Source organism: Mustela erminea, chromosome 11, assembly GCF_009829155.1.
Source record: "Mustela erminea isolate mMusErm1 chromosome 11, mMusErm1.Pri, whole genome shotgun sequence".
NCBI classification, from domain to species: Eukaryota; Metazoa; Chordata; class Mammalia; order Carnivora; family Mustelidae; genus Mustela; species Mustela erminea.
The window spans coordinates 51465839-51491966 of NC_045624.1; the positions used below are offsets into that span (position 1 = coordinate 51465839).

General features: G+C 35.6%; 2 protein-coding genes across 3 annotated transcripts in view; both read right to left on the bottom strand.

Moving 5' to 3' along the window:
- STK31 (serine/threonine kinase 31) overlaps positions 1–21382 on the bottom strand; it is an 88794-nt gene extending 67412 nt beyond the window's left edge. The window contains exons 1-6 of one of the 2 annotated variants that reach the window (XM_032305853.1): positions 21300–21382; positions 19632–19695; positions 19493–19545; positions 11116–11214; positions 6454–6528; positions 4819–4977 (exon numbers count right to left, since the gene is read on the bottom strand). In XM_032305853.1, the coding sequence (XP_032161744.1) occupies positions 4819–4977; positions 6454–6528; positions 11116–11214; positions 19493–19545; positions 19632–19659 (414 nt within the window). In that variant the 5' untranslated portion in view covers positions 19660–19695; positions 21300–21382. The other variant, XM_032305852.1, reaches the window with a different exon arrangement.
- A 149-nt stretch (positions 21383–21531) lies between these two features.
- Positions 21532–26128, bottom strand: part of FAM221A (family with sequence similarity 221 member A) — a 30319-nt gene continuing 25722 nt past the window's right edge. The window contains exons 7-8 of the mRNA XM_032305859.1: positions 21718–21784; positions 21532–21615 (exon numbers count right to left, since the gene is read on the bottom strand). Of these exons, the coding sequence (XP_032161750.1) occupies positions 21761–21784 (24 nt within the window). The 3' untranslated portion in view covers positions 21532–21615; positions 21718–21760. The remainder of the gene's footprint in view (positions 21616–21717; positions 21785–26128) is intronic.

A 26128-nucleotide genomic window follows, 5' to 3' on the forward strand; every position in this document is an offset into this window, starting at 1 on the left:
ACAGAAAAAAAAAAAATTCAAGGTCCAAGAAACTAAATAACATTGGTAAGGAGTAATTATATTCTCTTTTTTTAACTATACAGTATTATAAAGTGTAGAAATGAGACTTATGTTAAAGCTCTTAACTTTTTCTATGCCATGGGCTCCTTTAATCGGGCTGGTAAAACTTTTAGAATCCTTCTCAGAAAAATGTTTTTTAAATGCATAAAATAGGGGTGCCTGAGTGGCTCAGTCAGTTAAGCATCTGCCTTCATTTAGCTCAGGTCATGATCTCAGTGTCCTGGAATGGAGCCCGCATCAGCTCCTTGCTCAATGGGTAGCCTAGTTCTCCCTCTCCCTCTCCCCCTCCCCACCCCTTGCTCGTATTCTAAGAAATGAACAAAAAACTTAAATAAATAAATGAAATGAAAAATACATAGAATTACAAAGAAAATTATTTCACTGTGATACATTTTAACCCCAAGTTAAGAACCCCTGGACCTAGAAGGGTACATCTGTAAGAGCAGAAGGCAAACTGTAAATGCTCATCATTTACCATTCAAAAATATATATATATTTTTAATCCACAAACCAAAATGACATAGTATTTTAAGTTTACAAAAACACGGGCTTTATAAATCTTTCAAGTCATAAAATTCTTAAACACACACATCTTAAACACATGAGAGGCTTGAATTTACCAAGAATACCAATACAGATAGTAAAGATGGTTCAGAAGGCATCACCAACAAATGAGATCAAGCAAGCAAAACTAACAAACTCAAAATATAATTCATAAAAATAGATCAGATTAAGATTTTGATCAATCAGAATCTGGTTTTGGGTTAACCTCTTTCAAACAAAAACCTTTGGTTTCAACGGATGTGACATTGTTGGTTGGGAGCAAACCATCAAGAAAGAACTTTTGAGGTGTCTTCAGTGCAAAAAATGGTTTATTAAAGCACAGGGACAAGATATGTGCGCAGAAAGAACTGCACTGGGGTCATGAGGAGTGGCCCATTTTATACTTTCAAATTGGGAGGGGGGTCAGGGAAAGTGCAAGTGTCTAAGGATTTGGAAGCAAAGTTTCCAGGATCTTGAGGGGCTAGCTGTTGTTAGGAAAAGGTTATTTGCTACTGTCTAGTAAAAACTTAGTCAGGAGACCCTTCAGATGTCTATCAGTGTGCCATACTCTTGGAGGATGACTGCTAACATATATCTTGGGAAGAACAGGTGGGTAGAGATAAAGGAAGTTTCCAAAGGAATTTTTACATGTTAAAGGAGACTTGCAGGACTTTGGAGGTCAGACTAATAACATGGAGGCAGCTGAGTTCCTAGAAGGACACTCTGCCTGTGTCAAGGACTTGTCAATGGCTGTAAATTTTAAAGAAATTTAATTTTTTTCCTTTGCCTTTGTTCACACCATCACCTTTATGCTGAAAATCTATCTAAAATCAAGTACAACTTCTACTCCTAACCAATGTTAATAGAAATAACAATGTCTGAAAATTATTGCTGGAATATATAAAATTATTAATATTTTGAGAAACTCTGTCTTTGGGCAACATAGGGATTTAGATGGAAATAATCTACTTTCTACAAGAGTTCTAATTACCTAAAGCTGAATGCACTAAAGGTATACTACTCCTTGCTTAAAATGTTATGCAAAAATCTAATATTTAAGACTCTTCCCTGAAGTCAAATTCCATTTAAGTTATGATCACCAATCACATTTAGTTGTTCAACAAAATTCTCCCTGAATTATACAGAATCAGAAAAACAAAATCTTAAACTTGGAATAAAATCTAAGTTCTCTTAAATTCTAATTAACAAAAAGAATGACCAAGTACATGGGTTTTTTAATATTATACTTTACCATAAAAATATATATTCTAGGGGCGCCTGGGTGGCTCAGTGGGTTAAAGCCTCTGCCTTCAGCTCAGGTACTGATCTCAGGGTCCTGGGATTGAACCCCACATTGGGCTCTCTGCTCAGCAGGGAGTCTGCTTCCTCCTTTCTCTTTGCCTGCCTCTCTACCTACTTGTGATCTCTGTCTGTCAAATAAATTAATAAAATCTTTAAAAGTGTATATATATATATTCTATATATTCTTTTCTTAAATGTCAAATATTTAATTTTTATGTTGAGAAATGTATTATAGTTCTCATTAAATCTTGCATGCCGGAAAGAGAGATCTATTTATTTTTAAAATATAGGTATTTAAAAGGCTTAAATAAGATTTATCTTTAAAATAAATCTGATCACTGTCTTAGAACACAGAGCCTTCAATGATTAAAAAATGATGATGCTGGGTGCCTGGATGGGTTAAGCCTCTGCCTTCGGCTCAGGGCATGGTCCCAGGGTCCTTGGATTGAACCCCGCATCCGGGCTCTCTGCTCAGCGGGGAGCCTGCTTCCCCCTCCCCCTCTGCCTGCTTCTGCGCCTACTTGTGATCTCTCTCTTTCTCTGTCAAATAAATAAAAATAAAATCTTTTTTTTTTAAAAATGATGATGCCATTTTTCTAAGACATATCTCATTGTGTTTCCCAAACTGGTAAGCTTTATTCAAAACCAAGAAAGCATCACTTGCTTGCTATTTTAGTCTACCTAATCTTTTTTTTTTTTTTAAAGATTTTATTTATTTATTTGACAGAGAGAGATCACAAGTAGGCAGAGAGGCAGGCAGAGAGAGAGAGGAGGAAGCAAGCTCCCTGCTGAGCAGAGAGCCCGATGCGGGACTCGATCCCAGGACCCCGAGATCATGACCCGAGTCGAAGGCAGCAGCTTAACCCACTGAGCCACCCAGGCGCCCCTAGTCTACCTAATCTTATCTGGATATATTAGAAAACAGGCTAAAATGTCTTTAATCTGTTAAACCCAAATTCCAATCTCTAGTCTCATTCCCTGATTCTACATAAAATTTTTACAATAAGGAATGCGTTTAGGTCATAAATCTTCATGTGACCTTCAGCATTTGTAACCACTATTCAGAGTATCAATTTCAACTGTGCTATAACATGGGTATGAACGTGTTGGTTTAAAATGTACTGAAGGTATTTTAGGGCCTAGGTCACCCTCTGAGAGTGTCTGTCTCTCTCTCTCTTTTAAGCTAAATCCCTACTATTCATTCATTTGTTCAAATGCTAGATAAACTGGATGTTCATTTAACACCTAACAGGCAAGACTGAGGAGATCCAGAATAGAAAAATGAGTAAAATATTGTCTCTACTAAAAGTCTTATCTCTATAAGCTCACTATCTTGTGGGGAAGGGAAAAAAATGCAATTCTACATGCCTTATACACTGAATGACTGAAACAGCTACAAGGGAATGGATGGTGGGTATTAGCAAAGACTTTATATAGGAAATTATATTTAAGCCTTGAGCTGAGAATTAATGGCTACATGGGCTTCCTAAGCAGAGACATTCAAGAGTAACTATTTTTTCCAGAAAATATTCATTTTGCTAACAGTCTTTTTACTGAACTTAAGCATGCAAATACAAATAATACCACCTGTAAAGAATCTATGAAAATTAAAAAACATTCCCAATAACTAAAGGTCACTCCTCAGTTCCAAAACTAACTTTTAAAAATGACCTTTTATTCTTGATTCATACTCATTTCAATCAACATAAATTTTATATCATCTTACCATGAGAAGAGCAACAGACTTGAGTTCCACTCTTACTCAGCAGTAATTACCTTTATTACTTTAAATAATTAGTCATCTAATTTTTCTAGACCCAATTTCTTTATTTATAAAAAAACAAGGTGAGAGCAGGGGAATTCTAAGGTCAGTAAATTTAACATTCTAGGGTTCTAGGCATACAAGAAATTTAAAACAATCCTCTACCTTGGTCAAAACATCTAGATTAATAAAAAAAACTTCAGATTTTAAACCAGAAATTTAGGGATATAATTTTAAAATAATAGCTATGCTTTACTCTATACTTATGAAGGTCTAAGTCCTAAGTACAGAAATGTTTCTTATACGTAATTAAACTGCAGACAAAACTACACCAAACTTCCAAGATTCTCAAAACAAAACAAACAGAAAAGAGGCAAATATGTTTCTGAATTTTACTATTCCACAGTTATTGATTAAATCATTTTTTCACATAAGTCATTTGAGTTGCTAAATAAAAAAATACAAATCTGATTACTTATCAATAATATCTCAATAGCATTAACACCCACCAAAAGAAAATCATTATCGCACAGGATATTTAAAAGGAGGTAGAATTCCCATAAGGCTACCCGTAAAATTATCAGATGGTGCAGAATTAGGTTACTAATCCAAAATTTAATAGAAAGGGATACAAACTCGAATCTAGATAATAGAAAATCACTGAAAACTATGACACCAAACAGTCTGAACCCTTGCCAAAATGCTAAAAATCTGATAAATTCACAACTCCACTAATTTCAGTTTTGTGATATTTATGGCCAGGGCTAGATTAAAGATCACCATACTCTCTCAAAACCAAAAGATAACAATAATTATATTTATCATTTTTTCCATCATAAGAGGTTCTTCTAAGATTTTATATGAGAAGAAATTATTTACACTTATTATGCAAATACATACACACATGCAACTCTGATCACGAATGTTTACCTAGCAAAGATGAGCACAAATAATTGCTTTTGAATCATTATGTAACTCATATTTTTAAATTATTACATAATTACTTTTAATTATTCTACAATTCATATTTTTCTCTAATTTATACAGGCTTTTATATTAAAGAAGATCAGCAAAATTTAAGTACATTTATATTTTGTTTCAAACACAGAGCTTCACTTCCATTAACAAAAATATTTAAGTCTGTGACTTGCCTGATCAAACTGGGTAACTTCTTGGCCAGAAGGAATGTGTAGTCCCCAAAGTCTGTATTTTTTGGCAACACTAGAAAATTGCAGATCCAAAGGAATCTCAACTATATCAGATCGATTTAGAATTTCGGTATTTCCATAGTCAATGTATCTCACCAGACACTGGGAAAAAAATGAGACAAATACTAACACAGAATTTAGATTAAACATCTCCAAGGAAACCATCCATTTACTGCCTTCTGTTAATTACCATAATTACCTCAGGGCATTTTACCGCAAATTGACAAAATGTATTTAGAAACAAGACCTCCAACAATATTCTCAAAATAAAGAAAATCCATGGTCCATGAGATCCCAGTAATCACTGTTTGGTACTAGTTAACTAGTTACCAACAGTACTATTTCCAATAGTACCATTTCTCATTATGGTTTGTTTTTTTTTCAAACAGCTGGTATTTAAATAAACAAAAACCTATGAAGCTAATGGCCTCTCCTATCTTGAATGTTAAAATCAATCAACATTCCTAAATTCAAATTGGAAACAGTAAAATATGAAAACAATGTCAAAATTATCAAACTTCCTTGGGTAAAATTAAACCCAACCCAAGTGTTAACCTAGGAAATGAATCAAGGTTACCCTCACCTTCAGCTCTGTATCTATTTGGAAATCAAAAAGAAAAGAAGATTATCCCAACATCAAAAGCCATCTTGCTCCTTAATTTAAAAAAGTTAAAGTCAAGTCAAAAGCCAACACAATATATCATCTTCAGTTGTCAAATTGTGAGGAAAACGTCTAATTAAGAAGGATCTATTTCACTAAGATAAACCATTACCTTGGACAGTAATAAATCATGGATTTTTTTTAAAAAAGTTATTCTGAGCGTTACTCGAATTACTTTATCTCACCATCTCCTTATTACCCTAAGAAAAAATATCTTTAAAATATACACACATGAGAAAATATTTTAAGTCCTATAAAGCAGATATAGGAACAAAACAGTAAAGGAAAGCCTACAGAGATGCTTTTACACAAACTGCTATATACAATTGCCATCAGGTATTCAGAATCTTATCTCCACAAATTCCCTTAAAATCTCCCTCACGTTCTTAATGTAAAAACTCGAATAGCTAAACACAAAGAAAATTCATCACATTTAACCAAAGTATGAAAAGCAACAAGTCAATCTTCATTAACCATATGCAAACCAACTAAGCAAAAGATAGAAAGGACTTTTAAGGATAGATCAAATGTTCTTTTCCCACTCAATTTTAAAAGGATCAACTTTTAAAAGTTACTTAGCAAAAACCAAACATGATGATGAAGAACCACTGGTCAGCAAACATAATCTACAAATTATATCATCTACTCTTGGACAATCTGCGGTGATTATATGACAACTTAAATTCAGAAGAATATTCCTGAATCTGACCTGGATTTTTTAAATTAATTCATATTTTTTCTGTTCGCTAGGGGGAAAAACATGATTAATCAATTTATAAGTTCAATTGAACCAGATCTTATTACTACTATGTATAAGCAATGAAGAGCTAAATAAGCATCAATTCTTGGACCCAAAATAATCATTACTCAGGGCAAAAAACAAAACAAAACAAAAAAAATTGAACACTTGTTCCTGCCTTTTCATCATTGATGATTTTCAGTACTTTGCATCTGTACCAACATTTATCTTCAGAAAATAATCCGCCATAAATCTATAAAGAGAAAAAGAAATATTAGTTAGCATTTTAATAATTCAAAGCACACTAAGTAGATCAGAATAATGGTTATCATTTATTAAGCACTTATTTGACAATAAGCATTTTATATATAATAACTTATTTTATTATCACAACCATATGAGGCAGATACATTGTTTTCACCATTTATACACCCAAAGACATAAGCCAGTAAGCAACAGAACCAGGATACAAAGTCAGGCAATCTGACTTCAGAGTCCATAATGCAATTCTGCCTTCCCAACGGAACTAAAAAAAAAATAAATAAAAAAATAAAAAGAGGAAAAGACATAAAAATAAAATTCAAAAAAAAAAGGATAAGCATCAAAGTCTTAAAATCATGCTGCTTTAATGTCTAAAAACATAAATAGTACAATTAGTTATTCTTAAAATATAAACATGCCAAGTACATGACACTTCAGTCTGATTCTCAAGCATGTGTGATCCATGTGTCCTACCAGACAAGAAAGATTTTTATACTTTTTACTTTATATATAAAGGCTCTGTTATTAAATGAATAAAATTAAATTTGATAATATCCTTAATACTGAATTTTCATTTGTTTATATTTTAATTATGTTTAATTTTAAAAACAAAGGAAAATTGACATGCTTTATGTCAATTTCTCAACCTCAGCACTATTGACATTTTGAGACAGGATAATTCTTTGGCAGGGAAATGGGGTGGAGGCTCTCTCTGTCCTGTGCACTATAAGATAATTAGCACCATCCCCCCAGGCCTCTACCTACAAGATGCCAATAACACCCCCTCCAGTTGTGGCAACCAAAAATGTCTCTAGACATCGCCAAAAATGTCTCTAGACATCGCCAAATATCACCTGGGGGTGAGAGTGGGGGATACAAAATCACCCTAGGTTGATACAACTTTAAATCATACATTCTCAATGGGGGAAATGTTATTCCCAAGGAATGAAAACTGGTTCAGGAGTGGGGTGTGTCTTCAATATTACAATGGTTTGTATCCCTTCAAAGTTCAAACCTAACTGACAACATAAACAGATATATAGGATATTTGTGGTGGTATTAAATCTTGAGGGGAGAATTAGGGGGAAAAATGCCTTAGAAGGGCATAACCAAAGACTGAGGAACACTGCTTTAAGAGAAGTATAAAAATTACTTTTAGGTGTATCACTTGAGGTAGGACAAATTCAGAGATTCTGAAGCAAAAGACATACATATATTAAATATAAAAATCCTCAACTCCCCAAAGCAACCAAGTACAAATCAATTCAGACACACAATGGATATCTAACAAAGCAAATGTTACAAAGGATATGTGTGTTCAATTAGCACTTAACTCTGGTTCCCTCAGCTAACACTCAACAACTGGAGGCCAAGAGAGGGCACAAATAGCATGGTACACTCTCCCAACCATCTAACTACATTTTTCAGCAAGCAAAAAGTTTCAGTAGCAAAACAGCTGATAATCAACAGCCCTAATCAATTTCAGACTCTGCAAAAGGTCACATTACCTTTAGTTAAGACTTTGTAATAATACATCAATAAATTTAAAAATTCAATATAAGACAAGTGACAGAAATGGGATATAACTGCAACCCTGTCTAGGCAGGGGTGGGGATACTTAGAAATCCAGAAATAGAGCTGGCACTCAACAAAGTTGAAGAATCTGAAGCTCCTGACTCTGTTAGTATGAATAAATCACAACCATTAAAATACAAGTCTATCCCAAAGAGATTTGTCTTTAAAACACAGAGGAGGGGGCACCTGGGTGGCTCAGTGGGTTAAGCCTCTACCTTCAGCTCAGGTCATGGCCTCAGGGTCCTGAGATCGAGCCCCACACTGGGATCTCTCCTCAAGAGGGAGCCTGCTTCCATCGCCTCTCTGCCTACTTGTGATCTCTCTATCAAATAAATAAATAAAATCTTTTTTAAAAAATTTTTTAAAAATAAAAGTAAAAAGGGCACCTGGGTGGCTCAGGGGATTAAGCCTCTGCCTTGGGCTCAGGTCATGATCCCAGGGTCTCAGGATCGAGCCCGGCATCAGGCTCTCTGCTCAGCAGGGAGCCTGCTTCCTCCTTTCTCTCTGCCTTCCTCTCTGACTACTTGTGATCTCTGTCTGTCAAATAAATAATAAAATCTTTAAAAATAAATAAATAAAAATAAAATAAAACACAGAGGGGCTCCTGTATGGCTCAGTCAGTTAAGTGCCTCCTTCAGCTCAGGTCATGATCCCAGGGGAACCAGGGATTGAGTCCCACATCGGGCACCCGGCTCAGCAGGGAGTCTGCCTTGCCTCTCCCTCTCTGTCCATGCTCTCTCTCTCTCTCTCTGTCTCTCACAGGTAAATAAATAAAATCTTAAAAAAAAAAAAAAGTAAATAAAAACACAGGCATAACTATATATTCAATCCAATTGTCCTTGGTCTCAATCTTTTCCCCTCACAACTTCACTATTTATAGCCCATTACCCCCTACATGATGAGAGTAAGAGAACCAGTCAATCCCTGGAAAATTTTCAAACTATAATGCATTCGTAAGTAACCAGAGGTGGCTGAGTAATCATTTATAATAAGAAATCCATTATTGAAACTAGCTTAAAATTTTTGTAAAGCAAGTATTTTGTACTCAAAAGAGGAAAAGTGGGTATATCTTAATTTCTAACCCTACTAACCACAATTAGAGGCTACAAAGATGTTTTTAAAAATCCTATAAATTTACAAATTACACTCCCTTATCCATTCTAATGTTCAATGCCAAGCTACATTCTTTCCTTCTAATTTCTTCTTTTCACACATTTTTATATAAGCCATTGGGGTTTTAATTACTTTAAAATAAAACCAATAGAAGCACATTATTAAAAGAAAATCAAAGTGCATCAAAAAGATAAAGAGTAAGAAAGACTTCCTTCCCAATACTCTTTAACATGGATCTCCTGAAAATAATTTTACATTTACACTAATTTTACATATATGTTAAGATATATTTGTTTTTTATTTACACAAATGGGTTCATCTTACAAACACTATTTTAACCACCTAATTACATATCAAAATATAAGACCTAGCCCTTTCATTTAAATAACCAGAGCTGGGAAGCCTGAGGGGGTTGACCATCTGCCTTCTGCTCATGTCATGACCGTGGGGTCCTGGGACAGAGCCCCACATTGGACTCCCTGCTGAGCAGGGTGGTCTGCTTCTCCCTCTCCTTCTGCCCCTCCCCAGCTCGTGCTTGAATGCTCTTTCTCGCTCCCTCGTTCTCAAAAAAATAAATGAATCTTTTTAAAATAAGTAAATAGGGGCGCCTGGGTGGCTCTGTGGGTTAAGGCCTCTGCCTTCAGCTCCCAGGGTCCTGGCATTAAGCCCTGCTTTGGGCTCTCTGCTCAGCAGGGAGCCTGCTTTCCTTCCTCTCTCTCTGCCTGCCTCTCTGCCTACTTGTGATCTATGTCAAATAAATAAAACAAAATCTTTAAAAAAAATTTTTTAAGTAAATAAAAAAAATAAAATAAAATAAGTAAATAAACAGAGCTTTGAGCTGGGTAACGCAAACAAGACATTCATGGCACAATATTTAAAAAGGCACTCTGAGGTATGCCTTAGAATGCCTCCTTAAATTTTAATTTAAATTTAAAATTAAAATTTAATCCCCATCACTATCCTCATCACTATCATCCTTTGCTGGTAAGAATGAAAACTGGTTCAATACTTTGCCACACTATTTGGCCAGCATAACCGAAGTAAAACATGCCTACTGTATGACTTAGCAATTCTACTCCTAAACATATACTACAAAGAATTAGGTTAATACATCCAACAAAAGGCTGTATAAGTGTTTCATAGTAGCTTAATTCACAGCAGCCAAAAACTGCAAACAATCCAAATGTTCATCGAAGGACAATAAACTGTGGTGTAGTTACACAATGAAATCTGCATAGCTTAAAAAAGAACAAACTACCAATACACCAATACACACAATAATATGGAAGAATCTCAGAAATTCTGTTGAACTAAAGAAACCAGATACACACAAAAGAATAAATACTGCATGATTTAAGAACAGGCAAGTGAAAATATGGTGACAAAAGTCAGAATAATAATTAACTCTTATAGAAGAACTACTGACCAAGGATTGACTAAGAAAAAGCCTGTAGGAATTTTCCAGGAAGATGAAACGGTATCTCGATCTGGGTAGTGATTATATAGATGCATTCATATGTAAAAATAATGAAGCTGTACAGCTAAGACACAAACACATTACTGTATTTAAGTTATACCTCAATTTAAAAAAAAAAGAGAAAAAGATCATCAAACTCATCTCCATAAAGATTATGTTTACAGATTTTTTTTTTTGTCAATCAGTATCAAAGGCAAGGATTATCTTGTTCACCACTATATACTCACTACTTACCACAGTACCTGGTCCATAAGTATTTTTGAAAGAATAAATTTACTATGACTACAGTTTACGTAAGTTCTAAAAATTTGCCTCTTCTTCTCAAATACATCAAAAATTCCAACAGTTATAAAATCTAAGACATAAGAAAGCTATCAAGAGAGATGGAATAATTATATCCAAGAATAGGCTCACCTTCTTTGGATCAAGATTCCCAAAAACTGAATTGGCATGGGGACAAACTTCAGACAATGAGCAACCAATCTTCACAATATCGTTATTTCTATTAATACTCTGGAAGAAAGAGTAACTACATTTTAAGATTTAGTAAATTATTATCTGACAGTGTTATATAATTCAAAGTTCTATTAGCATAATACTTAAAAGATTTTGAACATTAGAAATTAAATCAAATTCTTGGACCAGTGTTTTTATAATTCAAATGAGTTCTTTATAAGAAAATTTTTACTTTGCAGTGAGTTCAAATTACTTGGAATTCAAAATAAGTTACCAAATACTATTAAATCATAAGAGGAGGTAAATTCAAACAATTATCTCTGGATTGTACTTTAGATCAAATTCTAATTGCTCAAAATAGACAGCATATTTTAGTCAAATGACCTAAGTCTTCTCATATATTTTTTATTGTATAAAGAAAACAGATGTAAAAAAATTCAAAATGTATATAATCCTCTATACACAAATAAGACAAACTAGTTAGTAAATTCATTTCTCATGGGTATAGGCTAACAATTTTGAAACTCCTATAGGTGTACACTAGGATTAAACAAATACCATAGATAATGAGAGCAGGGAGAAAGAAATTACAAAAAAGGGGAGAAGGCTAGTATGAAACTACACGGTCAGATTCCAATTGGACGGCATTTGTATTAACTCACAGTTTGTGTGTATAATATATGCATATATGAAAGGAAGACACACAAACAGAGAGATGTGTATATGTCTAAGTTTTTAGACATATATATTTCCCAGATCTGTCTGCTGAGAGGGCCTAGAAACAATGACACTCCAGTAGCAATAAGCACATCCAGTGCCCTGTTATTGATTTCTAAATACCATTCTCCAATAAAAGTAATCAGAGTTCCTTGGAGAGCAGTAGTTTTCAGGACCAGGACAGGGAAATAAAAGATGATCCTGGAACTCCTGGTGGTACCAGAAAGTAAGGAAATGCTCAAGAAAGAAACGGAGACATGTTTAAAGGGCACAGGAGCCAATGTGAACAATTCAAACAACAAAATAGTGATAGTACTGGATTATAACCCATTGAATAAATAGCCATGAGTCCATATTAATTTCAGTAATTTAATAAATGAATGGAGAAGATATAGTTCTTCCTTAGAGAGGAATTCCAATTAATAAATGCAGAAGGAATGAGAGAAAATCTTTAGGAAAAGACCACAGTAATAAATAATAAAATTCGTGGATGAAAAGTTGAGGAAAAATAAGATAATTTCAACGTATCTCCCTCTAAAACATTTATTAATTACAAAAAGAAGAGTAACTTTAAAGTGAAGAAACCCAGGAGTGCCTGGGTGGCTCAGTGGGTTAAAGCCTCTGCCTTCAGCTCAGGTCATGATCTCAGGGTCCTGGGATCGAGCCCCACATCGCATTGGGGTTTTCCGCTCAGGGGGAAGCCTGCTTCCCCCCTCCGCTCTCTCTGCCTGCCTCTCTGCCTACTTGTGATCTCTGTCTGTCAAATAAATAAATAAAATCTTTTAAAAAAATAATAATAATAAAGTGAAGAAACCCAGCAGTGAGCACCTTAATCAAGTGAAGCAAGCTCAGTATTATCAAATGATGTACCAAGATCATGAATCCCCAATATCATACACTAACAAGGACACAGTAGCACTTCTATAGTATTACTGCCAATCTACTTATGAAAAACCATAGTGATATTCTATAAAGTAACTGACCACTACTCATCAAAAATGTCAAAGTCATGAAGGACAAGGATAAATAAAAGCCAGAGGAGACTAAAAATACATAACAATGAAATACAATGTAGAATCCTGGAGCAGAAAAAAGGCAATGAAAAAAAGTGCTGAAATTTGAATAAGAGCTGCAGTTAATAGCACGATACCAGTGTTAATTTCCTGGCTTTGATAACTGTATTATGGTTATGTAAAATGTTAGCAGTAAGTGAAGCTAGATAAGAATATAAAGAGAGGGGCACCTGGGTGGCTCAGTGGGTTAAGCCGCTGACTTCAGCTCAGGTCATGATCTCAGAGTCCTGGGATCGAGTCCCGCATCGGGCTCTCTGCTCAGCAGGGAGCCTGCTTCCCTCTCTCTCTCTCTGCCTGCCTCTCTGTCTACTTGTGATCTCTCTCTGTCAAATAAATAAATAAAATCTTTAAAAAAAAAAGAATATAAAGAGAGACTGTACTAACAAAACAACTAACAGACATGTGGAAAAAATGCTTAACATCACTTGGCATTGTGGAAATACAAATCAAAACTACAATGGGATACCATCTCACACCAGTCAGAGTGGCAAAAATTAACAACTCAGGAAATGACAAATGTTGACAAGGATGCAGAAAAAAGGAAACCCTCTTACACTGTTGGTAGGAATGCAAACTGGTGTAGCCACTCTGGAAAACAGTATGGAGTTTCCTCAGAAAGTTAAAAATAGAACTACCCTATGATCCAGCAATTGCATTATGAGGTATTTACCCAAAGGATACAAAAATATAGATTCAATCTATACAAAAATATAGATTTTTACTGTTTATAACAGTAATGTCACAAAAGACAAAATATGGAAAGAGCCCAGGTGTCCATCAACAGATGAATGGATAAAATTATATATGTGACTATATAATGTACATATATATGTATAAAGGTATACATACACAAACACACACACAAGAATATTACTCAGCCATCAAAAAAATGAAATACTGCCACCTGCCATGACATGTATGGAACTAGAAGGTATTATGCTTACCAACATTGGTCAGAGAAAAACAAACAACAGTATGATTTCACTCAGATATGGAATTTAAGAAACAAAATAGATGTACATAGAAGAAGGGAAAGAAAAATAAAATAAGATAAAAACAGAGAAGGAAGCAAACCATAAGAAGCTCTTAATCTCAGGAAACAAACTGAGGGTTGCTGGAGGGGAGAGGGTTGAGATAACTGAGTGATGGGCATATCACATGATGTACATGAGATCACATGAGAGCATATGATATAATTAGCACTGGGTATTATTATATAAGATTGATGGATCACTGAACTCTATCTCTGAAACTAATAACACATTATATGTTAACTAAACTGAATTTAAATTAAATTTTTTTAAAAAGAAAGACTGTATTAATTTTACATCCTTCAAGTCTAAAGTTATTCCCAAATAATTAAGTATATTTATATAATCTTAAAAATATATCAGCAAAATACTGAGTAAGGCTAGAAAGAACATGATTATCTCTGATGACTGAAAAGAAACTCTGAAAGAGCCATTCCAAAGAATGATGATGAGTATCAGTATCACTACAGAGTAAAAAAGGGAACTGACTTTAAACTGATCCAAAGCACATTACAGGCAGTCTTTGTGAGTAAAGCCCCAGAATTAAACCTCTAAAGTTCAGAATACACCAAAATAATCTGCATTAAATCTTATAGTTATCTGGACTGAAATAAAGGGAAGCTCCTTCTTTCAAATAAAGGTGAAGGTCAAACACTTAAGATTCCCTTATTTATTTATTTATTCCTTTATTCCTTTATTTATTTATTCCTTTCAATTGGAATCTGTTACTCATCCCACTGGGCCTACCAAAAATTCTGCAGCATACTCATATAAGTGGTTTACAGGGCAGAAATTCATAGTGGCAGAAAGGCAGAGAATATACATGAGCAGATCTTCTTCTTGATCTGCTTTCACGTATCTGTAAATCTATTTACTCTTTATTTATACCCATTCCAACTCCAATCAAATTTTACAATTTGTGCATCTGCCTTCAGCTCAGGTCATGATCCCAGGGTCCTGGAATGGAGCCCCAAGTCCGCTGGGCCCCCTGCTTAGTAGGGAACCAGCTTCTCCCTCTGCTGCTCCCCAATTTGCGCTCTCTCCCTCCTTCTCTCTCAAGTAAATAAAAAATTTTTACACTTTGCTTCTTGAAATCATTCATGTGAATGCCATTAGTAGTTTTAACCCTTAATATTTTCAGCCATTTATGAAATGTTTCCTAACTTCTTAACATGTTAAATTTCTACAAGGCCTCAATTTCATGGCTGAAATCACAGGTTGGCAAATTTTGGCCTCTACCACTTGATTTCGTAAATAAAGTTTTAATGGATCACAGCTCCATCGATATGTTTATGTACTATCATATAGATGCCTTTGCACTATAGGAGCAGAGTTGAACAGTTGCTATAGACTATATGGCCCATTATTCTTAAAATATTTACTATCTCATCTTTTACAGGAAAAGTTTGCTGATTCCTGGTTTAAATAATAGCTCCAAATTCAATCAATAGCTTCACGTAATGGTCAACTGAAATCAAAGCCTACAGTTGCACTGACCAAATACAACAGCCAAAATCCATTTTATTTTTTTTTTTTTAAAGATTTTTTTTTTTTAAATTTTTATTTATTTGACAGAGAGAGATCACAAGTAGGCAGAGAGGCAGGCAGAGAGAGAGAGAGGAGGAAGCAGGCTCCCTGCCGAGCAGAGAGCCCGATGCAGGACTCGATCCCAGGACCCTGAGATCATGACCTGAGCCGAAGGCAGCGGCTTAACCCACTGAGCCACCCAGGCGCCCCCAAAATCTATTTTAAATGTAGCTGGTCTGGGGCGTGCCTCTGTGGCTCAGTGGCCTAAGCCTCTGCCTTCAGCTCAGGCCATGACCTCAGGGTCCTGGGATTGAGCCCCACATCGGGCTCTCTGCTTAGCGAGGAACCCATTTCCCCCTCTCTCTCCTTCTCTGCCTGCTGCTCTGCCTACTTGTGATCTCTCTATGTCAAATAAATAAAATCTTTTTTAAAAAATAAATAAAAATAAATGGTCTTATTTGAGATATGTAAGTATAAAATTTATACCAGATTTCAAAACTTAATATGAAAAAGGAAAATAGAACTCCTGTAAATGTCTCTGAACTGACTGCATTTTGAAATATTTTAGGTATACTGAGTTAAATAAAATATATCAAATAAAATTTATTTCACCTGTTTCTTTTTACTTTTTAATGTGTCTGCTGAATTTCAAATTCCTTATGTGGCTCACATATTTCTATTGAACAGTGATGATCTAGAAAAAAAATTTTTTTAAGAGATGGGGAAAGGTTAGAGAATGTTTTTTTTAAACTTTGGTAATTTTTTTTTTAAGATTTTATTTACTTATTTGAGAGAGAGAGAAGGGTCAGAGGGAGAAGTAGATTCCCTGCTGAGAAGACAGCCTGATGCAGGACTTGTTCCCAGGACACTGGGATCTCAAAGTGAGCCAAAGGCAGTCGCTTAGCTAACTGTGTCACCCAGGCACCCTTAGAGAGAGAATCTCAAGCAGGCTCTACACCCAGCATGGAACCCAACGTGGGGCTAGATCTCACAACACCGAAATCAAGAATCAATGCTAAACCAACTGAGCCACCCAGGCCCTAGAAAATCTTATTTAAGCTATGATCTTAAACATATTTATCATCTAACCTGACACACAACTGCTATTAATACAGAGACAACAGGCAGAAAATATGTGGGCACCGTTTAAAAAAATATGCATAAGCAGAGATACATATTTATCACAAGTTTTCTGTGAGTATCCCCCTTCTACAATGTTTACTACATAGATATAAAAACTCTGGGTTAATCATATTCTTCTACAAGTTTTCTTCTCATAAATTCCACTTCCCATATTGCCAATTCACTCCACCCCCAGAAAAGAGTTCTTACACTGCAGGAAGTATAGAAACATCATTCTCTTCCCTGCCACTTATGCAGTTCACAAAATTAAAAATTAGTGAGTAATTGTATGCATTAGAGGGATTCACCTTCTTAAGTTCTGGAATATAAGCATTTAGGTGTTTTGCTTTCTATTTAAAACGAAGCAAAGTTATCTGACTTGAAGTCTTACAGAAAACTCTAAATGTTCTACTAGTGTTTCCCATTTTATGAAGAAAAAGTTACTGTATCTCAAATTCAAAATTAAGCCATTAAAAAAAAAATGACATTTAAAAACACACGATCTTTTAAGAAACAATCTTATAAAAGACCCCTAGATGGGGCTGTAACATCACAAATACAGTATCTTGGCATCTTCAGTAATTTATGCAGCCTAGATTATTGGTATTAAATTGAGTGTAATTCTGAAACCACAATTATAATATTTTCTTTTTTTTTAAGATTTTATTTATTTATTTGAGAGATGGATATCACAAGTAGACAGAAAGGCAGGCAGAGAGAGGAAGGAAAGCAGGCTCCCTGCCGAGCAGAGAGCCCAATGCGGGGCTTGATCCCAGGACTCCGGGATCATGACCTGAGCCGAAGGCAGAGGCTTTACCCCACTGAGCCACCCAGGCGCCCCTCTTTTTTTTTTTTTTTTTTTTTTAAGATTTTATTTACTTATTTGACACACAGAGAGAGATCACAAGCAGGCAGAGAGTCAGGCCGAGAGAGAGGAGAAAGCAGGTTCCCCGCCGAGCGGAGAGCCCAAACTGGGGCTCCATCCCAGGACCCCGAGACCATGACCCGACCCGAGCCAAAGGCAGAGGCTCCAACCCACTGAGCCACCCAGGTGCCCCTCTTGCTTTCTTTTTTAAGTCAGTGTATTATGAACACACTACTCGTAACTCAGGTAGTAACCATTTGTCTTCTAATAATGCCTTGCATTAAATAATGCTAAGAATAATTAGGCACTTCTGCATGGAACCAGAAAAGACCCCAAATAGCCAAAGGAATGTTGAAAAAGAAAACCAAAGCTGGTGGCATCACAATTCCGGACTTTAAGCTCTATTACAAAGCTGTAATCAAGACAGTGCGGTATTGACATAAAAACAGAAACAAAGATTAATGAAATAGAATAGAGAACCGAGAAACGGACCTGCAACTCTACAGTCAACTAATCTTCAACAAAGCAGGAAAGAATATTCAATGGAAAATGCCTCTTCAACAAATGGTTTTGGGAAAACTGGACAATCACATGCAGGAGAATGAAACTGGACCATTTCCTTACACCATACACAATAATAGTCTCAAAAAGGATGAAAGACCTAAATTTGAGACAGGAATCCAACAAAATCCTTAAGAAACATAGGCAGCAATCTCTTTGACCTCAGTCACAGAAACATTTTCCTAGATACATCTCAAAGGCAAGGGAAACAAAAGCAAAAATGAACTATTGAGACTTCATCAAGATTAAAAACTTCTGCACAGCAAAGTAAACAGTTGGCAAAACTAAAAGACAACTGACAGAATGGGAGAAGGTATTTGCAAATGACATATGAAAGGGCTACTACCCAAAATCTATAAAGAACTTATCAAACTCAACACCCAAAGAACAAATAATCCAATCAAGAAATGGGCAGAAGACATGAACAGACGTTTCTGCAAGGAAAACATCCAAATGGCCAACAGACACATGAAAAAGTGCTCAATATCAGTCAGCATCAGGGAAAAAAAATCAAAACCACAATGAGATACCACCTCACACCAGTCAGAATGGTTAAAATAAACAAATCAGGAAATGACAGATGCTGGTGAGAATGTGGATCCTGGTGGGAACACGAACTAATGCAGCCACTCTGGAAAACAGTAGGGAGATGCTTCAAAAAATTGCAAATAGAACTACCGTATGACTCAGCAATTGCACTACTGGATATTTACCTTAAAGATACAAACGTAGTGATCCGAAGGGACATGTGCACCTCAATGTTTATAGCAGAAATGTTCACAACAGCCAAACTATGTCCATCAACAGATGAATGATAAAGAAGATACGGTTTGTGTGTGTGTGTGTATATATGTGTATATATACCTATATAAAGATTATATATATAAATAATATATAAAACAGAATATTACGCAGCCATCAAAAATGAAATCTTGCCATCTGCAATGATGTGGATGAACTAGAGGGTATTTTATGCTAATAATAAGTCAATCAGAGAAAGACAATAATGATTTCACTGATATGTGGAATTTAAGAAACAAGGCAGAGGATCAGAGGAGAAGAGAGGAAAAAATGAAACAAGACAAAACCAGAGAGGGACACAAACCATAGAAGACTCTCAATCTCAGGAAACAAACTGAGGGTTGCTGGAGGGGAAAGGGTGAGGGGATGAGATGCCTAGGTGATGGACACTGGGAAAGGTAATGTGTTGTGGTGAGCGCTGAGTGTTGTGTAAGACTAATGAACCACAGACCTTTCCTCTGAAACAAATACTACATTACACGTTAATTTAAAAACTTAAAAAAAAAAAAAAGAAGAAGAATTAGGCACTGAGAGTGACAATGATATCTGTATTCTGGGGTTTTTATTTTTATTTTTGTTGGGCAGGACCTGGTTAGTGGAGGAAGGGGAAGGAGAAGGAAATCAACCACACTATTTACCTGGGCCCAAAATGTTACTGCATCTTCCACATGACTTCCAACCACATCTTCAACTAAAACCAAATCAAAATGCAATGAAGATTAGAAATTAATCAAGATCATGTAGCTCTTACATCCAAAAATAATTTTGTGTCAGTACCTTTATTGTAATGCACATCTTCATCCATCTGGACAATTCCTGAAAAACTAAAACAATTCAATACCTTGAATTAAGTTCAATAATCTGTCCATTTAAGGTGAATAAAGACTATATAATGTTCGAATTCCTACGAGTATGTTTTGTTCCTAAATAGTCAAATTTCAAAGTCTATCAAAAATGACCTCAGAGGTCTTTAATAATTAATTTTATTTGAATATAAAAATTCTACAATTGCATCATATACAATTTAGCTTTGAAATTACCTCTTCAGCTAAGCTTTTACAAATTTACACTGTAGCGAATATCCAGGCACACTGTGGCCAGTTACATAAATCAATATTTCAGAACAATGTGCATATTCTTTCAAAAGACTTGATGCCCTCCCAAAAGGGCAAACGAAAACAAACACTACAAACATATAGAGAACAAACACTTCACCTTGGTAATCAACTTTATTTAAAAGGTACAACGGTTTCTACTTTTGAAGATACCCTGCAATCAAGGACTGCAAAATGAATCAAATTTTGCCCATTACATCAAAACTAATTTTCATTACATAATATACTTTCCAACTCCAAAATGTTTCAAAATAAATGTTGACTAGCTTATAATTTTATCATTAATACACTAGAATACTGCACTTTCAGTGCCTAAATGTTAGTTCTGTGAAGGAAACTGAAAATACAGACTTTTTAAAAGCTTTAAAAGTTAACTAAGAACAGTGCTACACCAAAGTTCCAAATGTTCTCTCAACTATGGAAAGAGAAAAATACACTGTCACAGAAAAAGTCAAAAAAATTTTTTAAATTTAATCTCCTGATTTTTGTTACACCTTAAACAGTTTTTTCACATCATTAAGCTGCATGAATATATCTTCAAAACAAGTATCGTTCCTCCACTAATAGTAAAAAAAAAAAAAAAAAAAAAAAAGTTTTAGTTGAGCAAAAAGTTGTAATACCAAATTGGAATCTGCCTGGAGAGACTATTACTTCTCTGGAAGCCACTGCCTTAAATTTAGTAAAAACTGAAATTGTCTGGAAATTCCAAGAAACTATAGTTTCATCTTAAAAACGTATTTTTAAAGTGGTCAAAAAGACTTTAGCCACGATAATTATGAAGAAACTGATGCTTCATCCATTTTCTACAACACTGGATTACCAGATGGCACTACAATTCAGGTCAAGAATCTGGAATGAGTGAGTCCAGGTCGCTCCTCAACACCCATTTTATGAGGGATTTTGAAGTTCAAATGGTACAAAATTTACGGGGTGAATTCCACCCCACTACTTGCCTGAGCCATCCCATCTCCACTAAGAACACTCAGGCCCAAGTTACCTGTAAGCCAGTTTTGCCTCCCCAGCACCGCAACTCAAAAGCTGGGGTGCCCATCACCCTCAGAAGTAGGCTGGCGATTCCAAGGCTGAGGAAGGCCAGGAAATGGGCCTCGCCCCATACTTGGGAACCCTAAACGGCCAGTATGGGTTAAAGACGGTCCTTGAAGCGGCTGGCATCGAACTTATCCAATGACTACTACTGACCTCACACTTTCCGCCACAGAAATTCTAGAAAAGTGCCCACGGCCCCACATACTGGGCCCTCGGCCCTCAGCCCGCCGCCCGCCACCGCAGCTAGCCGTCAGACCCCAGTCGCGCACGTGAAGAGACTTACCGCCTGCACTGACGCTGCTCAGGCTCCATGCTGCGCTTGCGCGCACAGCGCAGTGCCCTCTGCAGAGCTTGCTGGGAGCCGCTGCTTAGTACACGTGGCCACAAAGCCTGGGGCCTGAAGCGGGTGGCGTGCAGGGAGGGGCCCGCTGGGTGGGGTCATGCACGTGGTGGGCTCCGCACAGAGTTTGCGCGAACCAGGGACTTCCGGGTCTTTTCGGCCCTTAGTGGCTGGCTTGATGGTGGGTTCTGTTTACAGGGCTTCAAATAATGACGAAGATAGTGGTTTGGATTTCATAGTCTCTACAAATGTGCTCCCGCTGATTTAGATTTAAACGAGTCAAATTAGACGTATCCTCAGTATTCGTTTTACAAATGGAAAGTGAATTCAGTAAATGAAAATGTGATTTTTAGATGAGTACCTTTACAATCATTTCTCAGCCCAACCTTGGCATCAGAGCTTTCTCATGTTGCAGCTTTTTCACGACGCTAAGGGACAAAAATTAATATAGATTAGCTGTGCGGTTATATGCAGATCTTATACTTTGTGGCAAACCTTGCGCAACAGTTGAAAATTATCTCCGTTAATTTTCAACAGCTTGATTAAGGTATGATAGACATGAAAGAAACTGCAAGTATTAACACTGCGTTATTTGGTAAGTGAACATAGTATACACATCCCCACAAAGTAACAATCACTCCCTTCACATCCCCCACCCCAAATTTTCCTCATCCCCCTGTGAAATACTTGGCTTCCCCCTCCTACCTCATATAAACAGGTTCTGCTTTCTCTCACCCTATATTAGTTTGCATTTTCTATAATTTGACGTTAATGATAACCATGCCACGAGTACATTCTGATTTCTTTCACTCGGCATTATATTAAGATTCATCCATTTTGTCATCTGTATCGACAGTTTATTGCTTATTATTGCTGAGTACTATTCCATTGCACGAGTATAACCAATTTATCTACCTTTTGATTAGACTTTTTTTTAACTTTTTTTTTTTTTTTTTAAGGTAGGCTCCATTTGCAGCGTGGAGCCCAAAACCGGACTTGAATTCATGACCCCGAAATCAAGACTTGAGCTGGGATAAAGAGTTAGACAATTAAGAGACTGAGCCACCCAGGTGCCCCTTGATAGACACTTAGATTGTTTCCAGTTTGGGATTGTTTCAGATAAAGCTGCTATGAAAGATCATGTGCAAATCTTTGTATGGGAATATGCTTTCATTTCTCCTGGGTTAATACCTAGGAGTAGAATGTGGGTCGGATGATATTGTTATGTGTGTTTAAGTTATTAGGAAACTGCTAGACAGGGTTATGAGTTCAAATCCCACATTGGTTTCCACACTGGGTGTGGAGCCTACTTGAAAAGAAAAGAGAAAGAAAAGAAACTGCTAGGCTGTTTTTACAAAGTAGATTTACTATTTTATATGTGCACCAGTGGGGTTGAAGAGTTCTAGTTGGCCCATATCCTCACCCTTATTTTATATGGTCAGTGTTCTTAAGTTCAGACATTTATATAAAAATGGTATCTCCTTGTAGTTTTAATTTGTATTTCTGTTAACTAAAAATGTTGACCATCTTTTCGTGTTTATTTTCCACCCATACAGCTTCTTAGATAGAGTGTCTGTTTAAACTTGTTCCCATTTTTAAATGAAATTTTTTTAGAAGATTTTATTTATTTGACAGAGAGAGAGAGGTCACAAGTAGGCAGAGAGGGAAGCAGAGAGAGAGGGAGAAGCAGACTCCCCACCAGTAGAGAGCCCAATGCAGGCCTCCATCCCAGGACCCTGAGATCACCACCCCAGTAGAAGGCAGAGGCTCAATCCGCTGAGCCACCCAGGCGTCCATGAATTATTTTCTTATGAGTTTTGCAGTTCATTATATACTGTGGATTTAACTCCTTCAAATTTGCACATATTTTCTCCCAGTTTGTAGTTTATCTTTTCATTCTCTAAAAAGAGTATTTCAAAGAGCAGAAGTTCTTAATTTTGATGAAGTTCAATTTATAAGTTTTGTCTTTTATGGATCATGCTTATGTGTTGAATTTAAGAAATCACCACCTAACCCAAGTCAGAAATGTTTTCTATATTTCCTTCTAGAAGTTTTATATGTTTAATTTAGGCTTTGTTTAGATCTATAATCCTTTTTTAAGTTCATTTTTTTATAAGACGCAAAGCACGAATCAGTTTATACTTTTGCATTTGGATGTCTAGTTTTTCCAGCACAATTTGTTGAAAATGCTATTATTTTTCTATTGAATTGCCTTGACATTAGTGTCGAATATCAATTGACTGTATTTGTGTAGGACTATTTCTGAATTCTCTATTCTGTTACACTGATCTATTTGCTTTCTTTAATCTAAAATGACATCATCTTGATTCCTGTTTTATAAGTCTTAACGACAGGTACTGAAAGCCTTCCAATCTTGTTCTTCAAAATTTTTTTAGTTTTCCAATTTTGTTTCAAATTTAGAATTAACTTGTCAATGTCTACATACACATACAAAATCTGCTGAGATTTTTATTGGAATTACATTGAATCTATACATATGTTTGAGAATTGACATCTTGACAATATTGAGTCTTACGATGTATGAACATTGTATACATCCCCATTTACTTAGATATTCTTTCATTTCTCTGAGCAATGTTTTGTATTTTTCAATATAAAAGTTTTGTACTTCTTTGTCTAATTTACACCTAAGGGTTTTTTATGCTATTGTAAACGGTACTATTTTTTTTAAGATTTTATTTATTTCTTTGACAGACAGAGATCACAAGTAGACGGAGAGGCAGGCAGAGAGAGAGGAGGAAGTGGACTTCCTGCGGAGCAGAGAGCCCAATGTGGGGCTCGATCCCATGACCCAGGGATCATGACCTGAGTCGAAGGCAGAGGCTTTAACCCACTGAGCCACCCAGTCACCCCTGTAAATGGTATTATTTTCTTAATCTCAATTTCTAGTTGTTTTGTTGCTAGTATATAGAAATATTTTTGTACATTGATCTTCTTTTCTGCATCCTTACTAAATTCACTTATTTCTAGTGAGTCTTTTTTTTAATAGATTTAATAGATTTATGTACATATATGATGTCATATGCAAATAAAGGCTTCATTTTTTCCTTTCCAATCTTGGTATCTTTTATTTCTTTTATCTTTCTTTATTGCAGTAGCTAGAACCTCCAGTTTATTGAATAGAAGTGCTGAGAGCAGTCGTCCTTGCCAAGTTCCTAATCTTAGGAGGAAAGCATTTGGCTTTCAGCATTAGGTATAATGTTAACTGTGGTTTTTTAGTAAATACCCTTTATCAGATTGAAGAAACTAGCTTCTTAGTTTTCTGAGAGATTTTATCTTGAACGTGTGTTAAATTTTGTCACATACTCATACATCTATTGAAGTGGTCATGTGGTTCTTTTTTAGTTGGTTAATATGATGAATTACATTAATTTTCAAATGCTAAGCCAACCTTCTATTCCTTAGATAATATCCACTCGATCATGATATATTTCCTTTTTGCATACTCTTGTATTATACTTGCTAAAATTGTTAAGAATGTTTGCATCTATGTTTGAGAGGAATTAATCTGAATTTCTTTTCTTTTGATGTATTTGTCTGGTTTTCTTATCTGAGTAATGCTGGCTGCATAGAATAAGTTGTAAAGAATTCCCAACTTCGGGGTACGTGGGTGGCTCAGTGGGTTAAAGCGTCTGCCTTCAGCTCAGGTTGTGATCCCAGGGTCCTGGGATTGAACCCTGCATCGGTCTCAGGGAGCCTGCTTCCCCCTCGCTCTCTGCCTACTTGTGATCTGTCAAATAAATAAATAAAATCTTGTTAATAAATAAATAAAAAGAATTCCCAAACTTCAGTTTTCTGGAAAAGGTTATATAGAGTGAGTAATCTTTAATCCTTTGGTAAAGTTCACAGTGCAGCCATCTGGACTTGGAATGTTCTTTGTAGGAAAGTTTTTAAGTACAAATTAATTTCTTAAATTGATATATGGGATAATAATTATACAATATAGGGCTAATCAAGTTACCTATTAATTGAATGAGCTTTGGTTTTTGTATTTCAAGAAAATTTATCCATTTCAGACTAAGTTGTAAAATTCATTGGCATAAAGTTGTTTATAACATTCCCTTATTATCCATCTAATATCTGTAGAATATATAGCGATGTCATCACTCTTATTCCTAATATTGATGATTTCTGTGTTCTCTCTTTCTATTATTTCTTTGCTGATTAGCCTGGCTGTATCAATTTTACTGGTCTTCTTAAAATACCTGTGTTTTGTTTTATTCATTTTCTCTATTGCATTTGTTTTCTATTTCTGCTCTGGTGTTTACTATTTCCTTTTTCCTATTTTAGTTTTCATTTGCCTTTCTTTATCTGGTTCCTGAAGGTGAAAACTGAGGTCACTTATTTGTGATCTTTCTTCTTTTCTGATATAGGCATTTGGTGCCTAAATTTTCCTCTAAGTGCCGCTTTAGCCAAATTCCGCAAATATTGTTGTGTTTTCTTTTCATTCAGTTGAAAGTACTTTGATTCCATTATTTTTTTTTCATTGACCCATGGATTATTTAGATACGTATTATAGAACTTTGAAATTTTTGGAGATTTCCCAGATATCTGTTACTGATTTCTAATTTAATTCCATTGTGGTCAGAGGACATCATGATCTGAATCATCTTAAAAGTATTGAGACTTGTTTTCTGATGTAGAGTATGGTCAACCTAATAAACCTTGCCTGTGCATTAAAAAAAAAAAATGGTATTCTACTATTATTGAATTGAGTGTTCTATAAATGTCAATTACATAAAGTCGGCTAA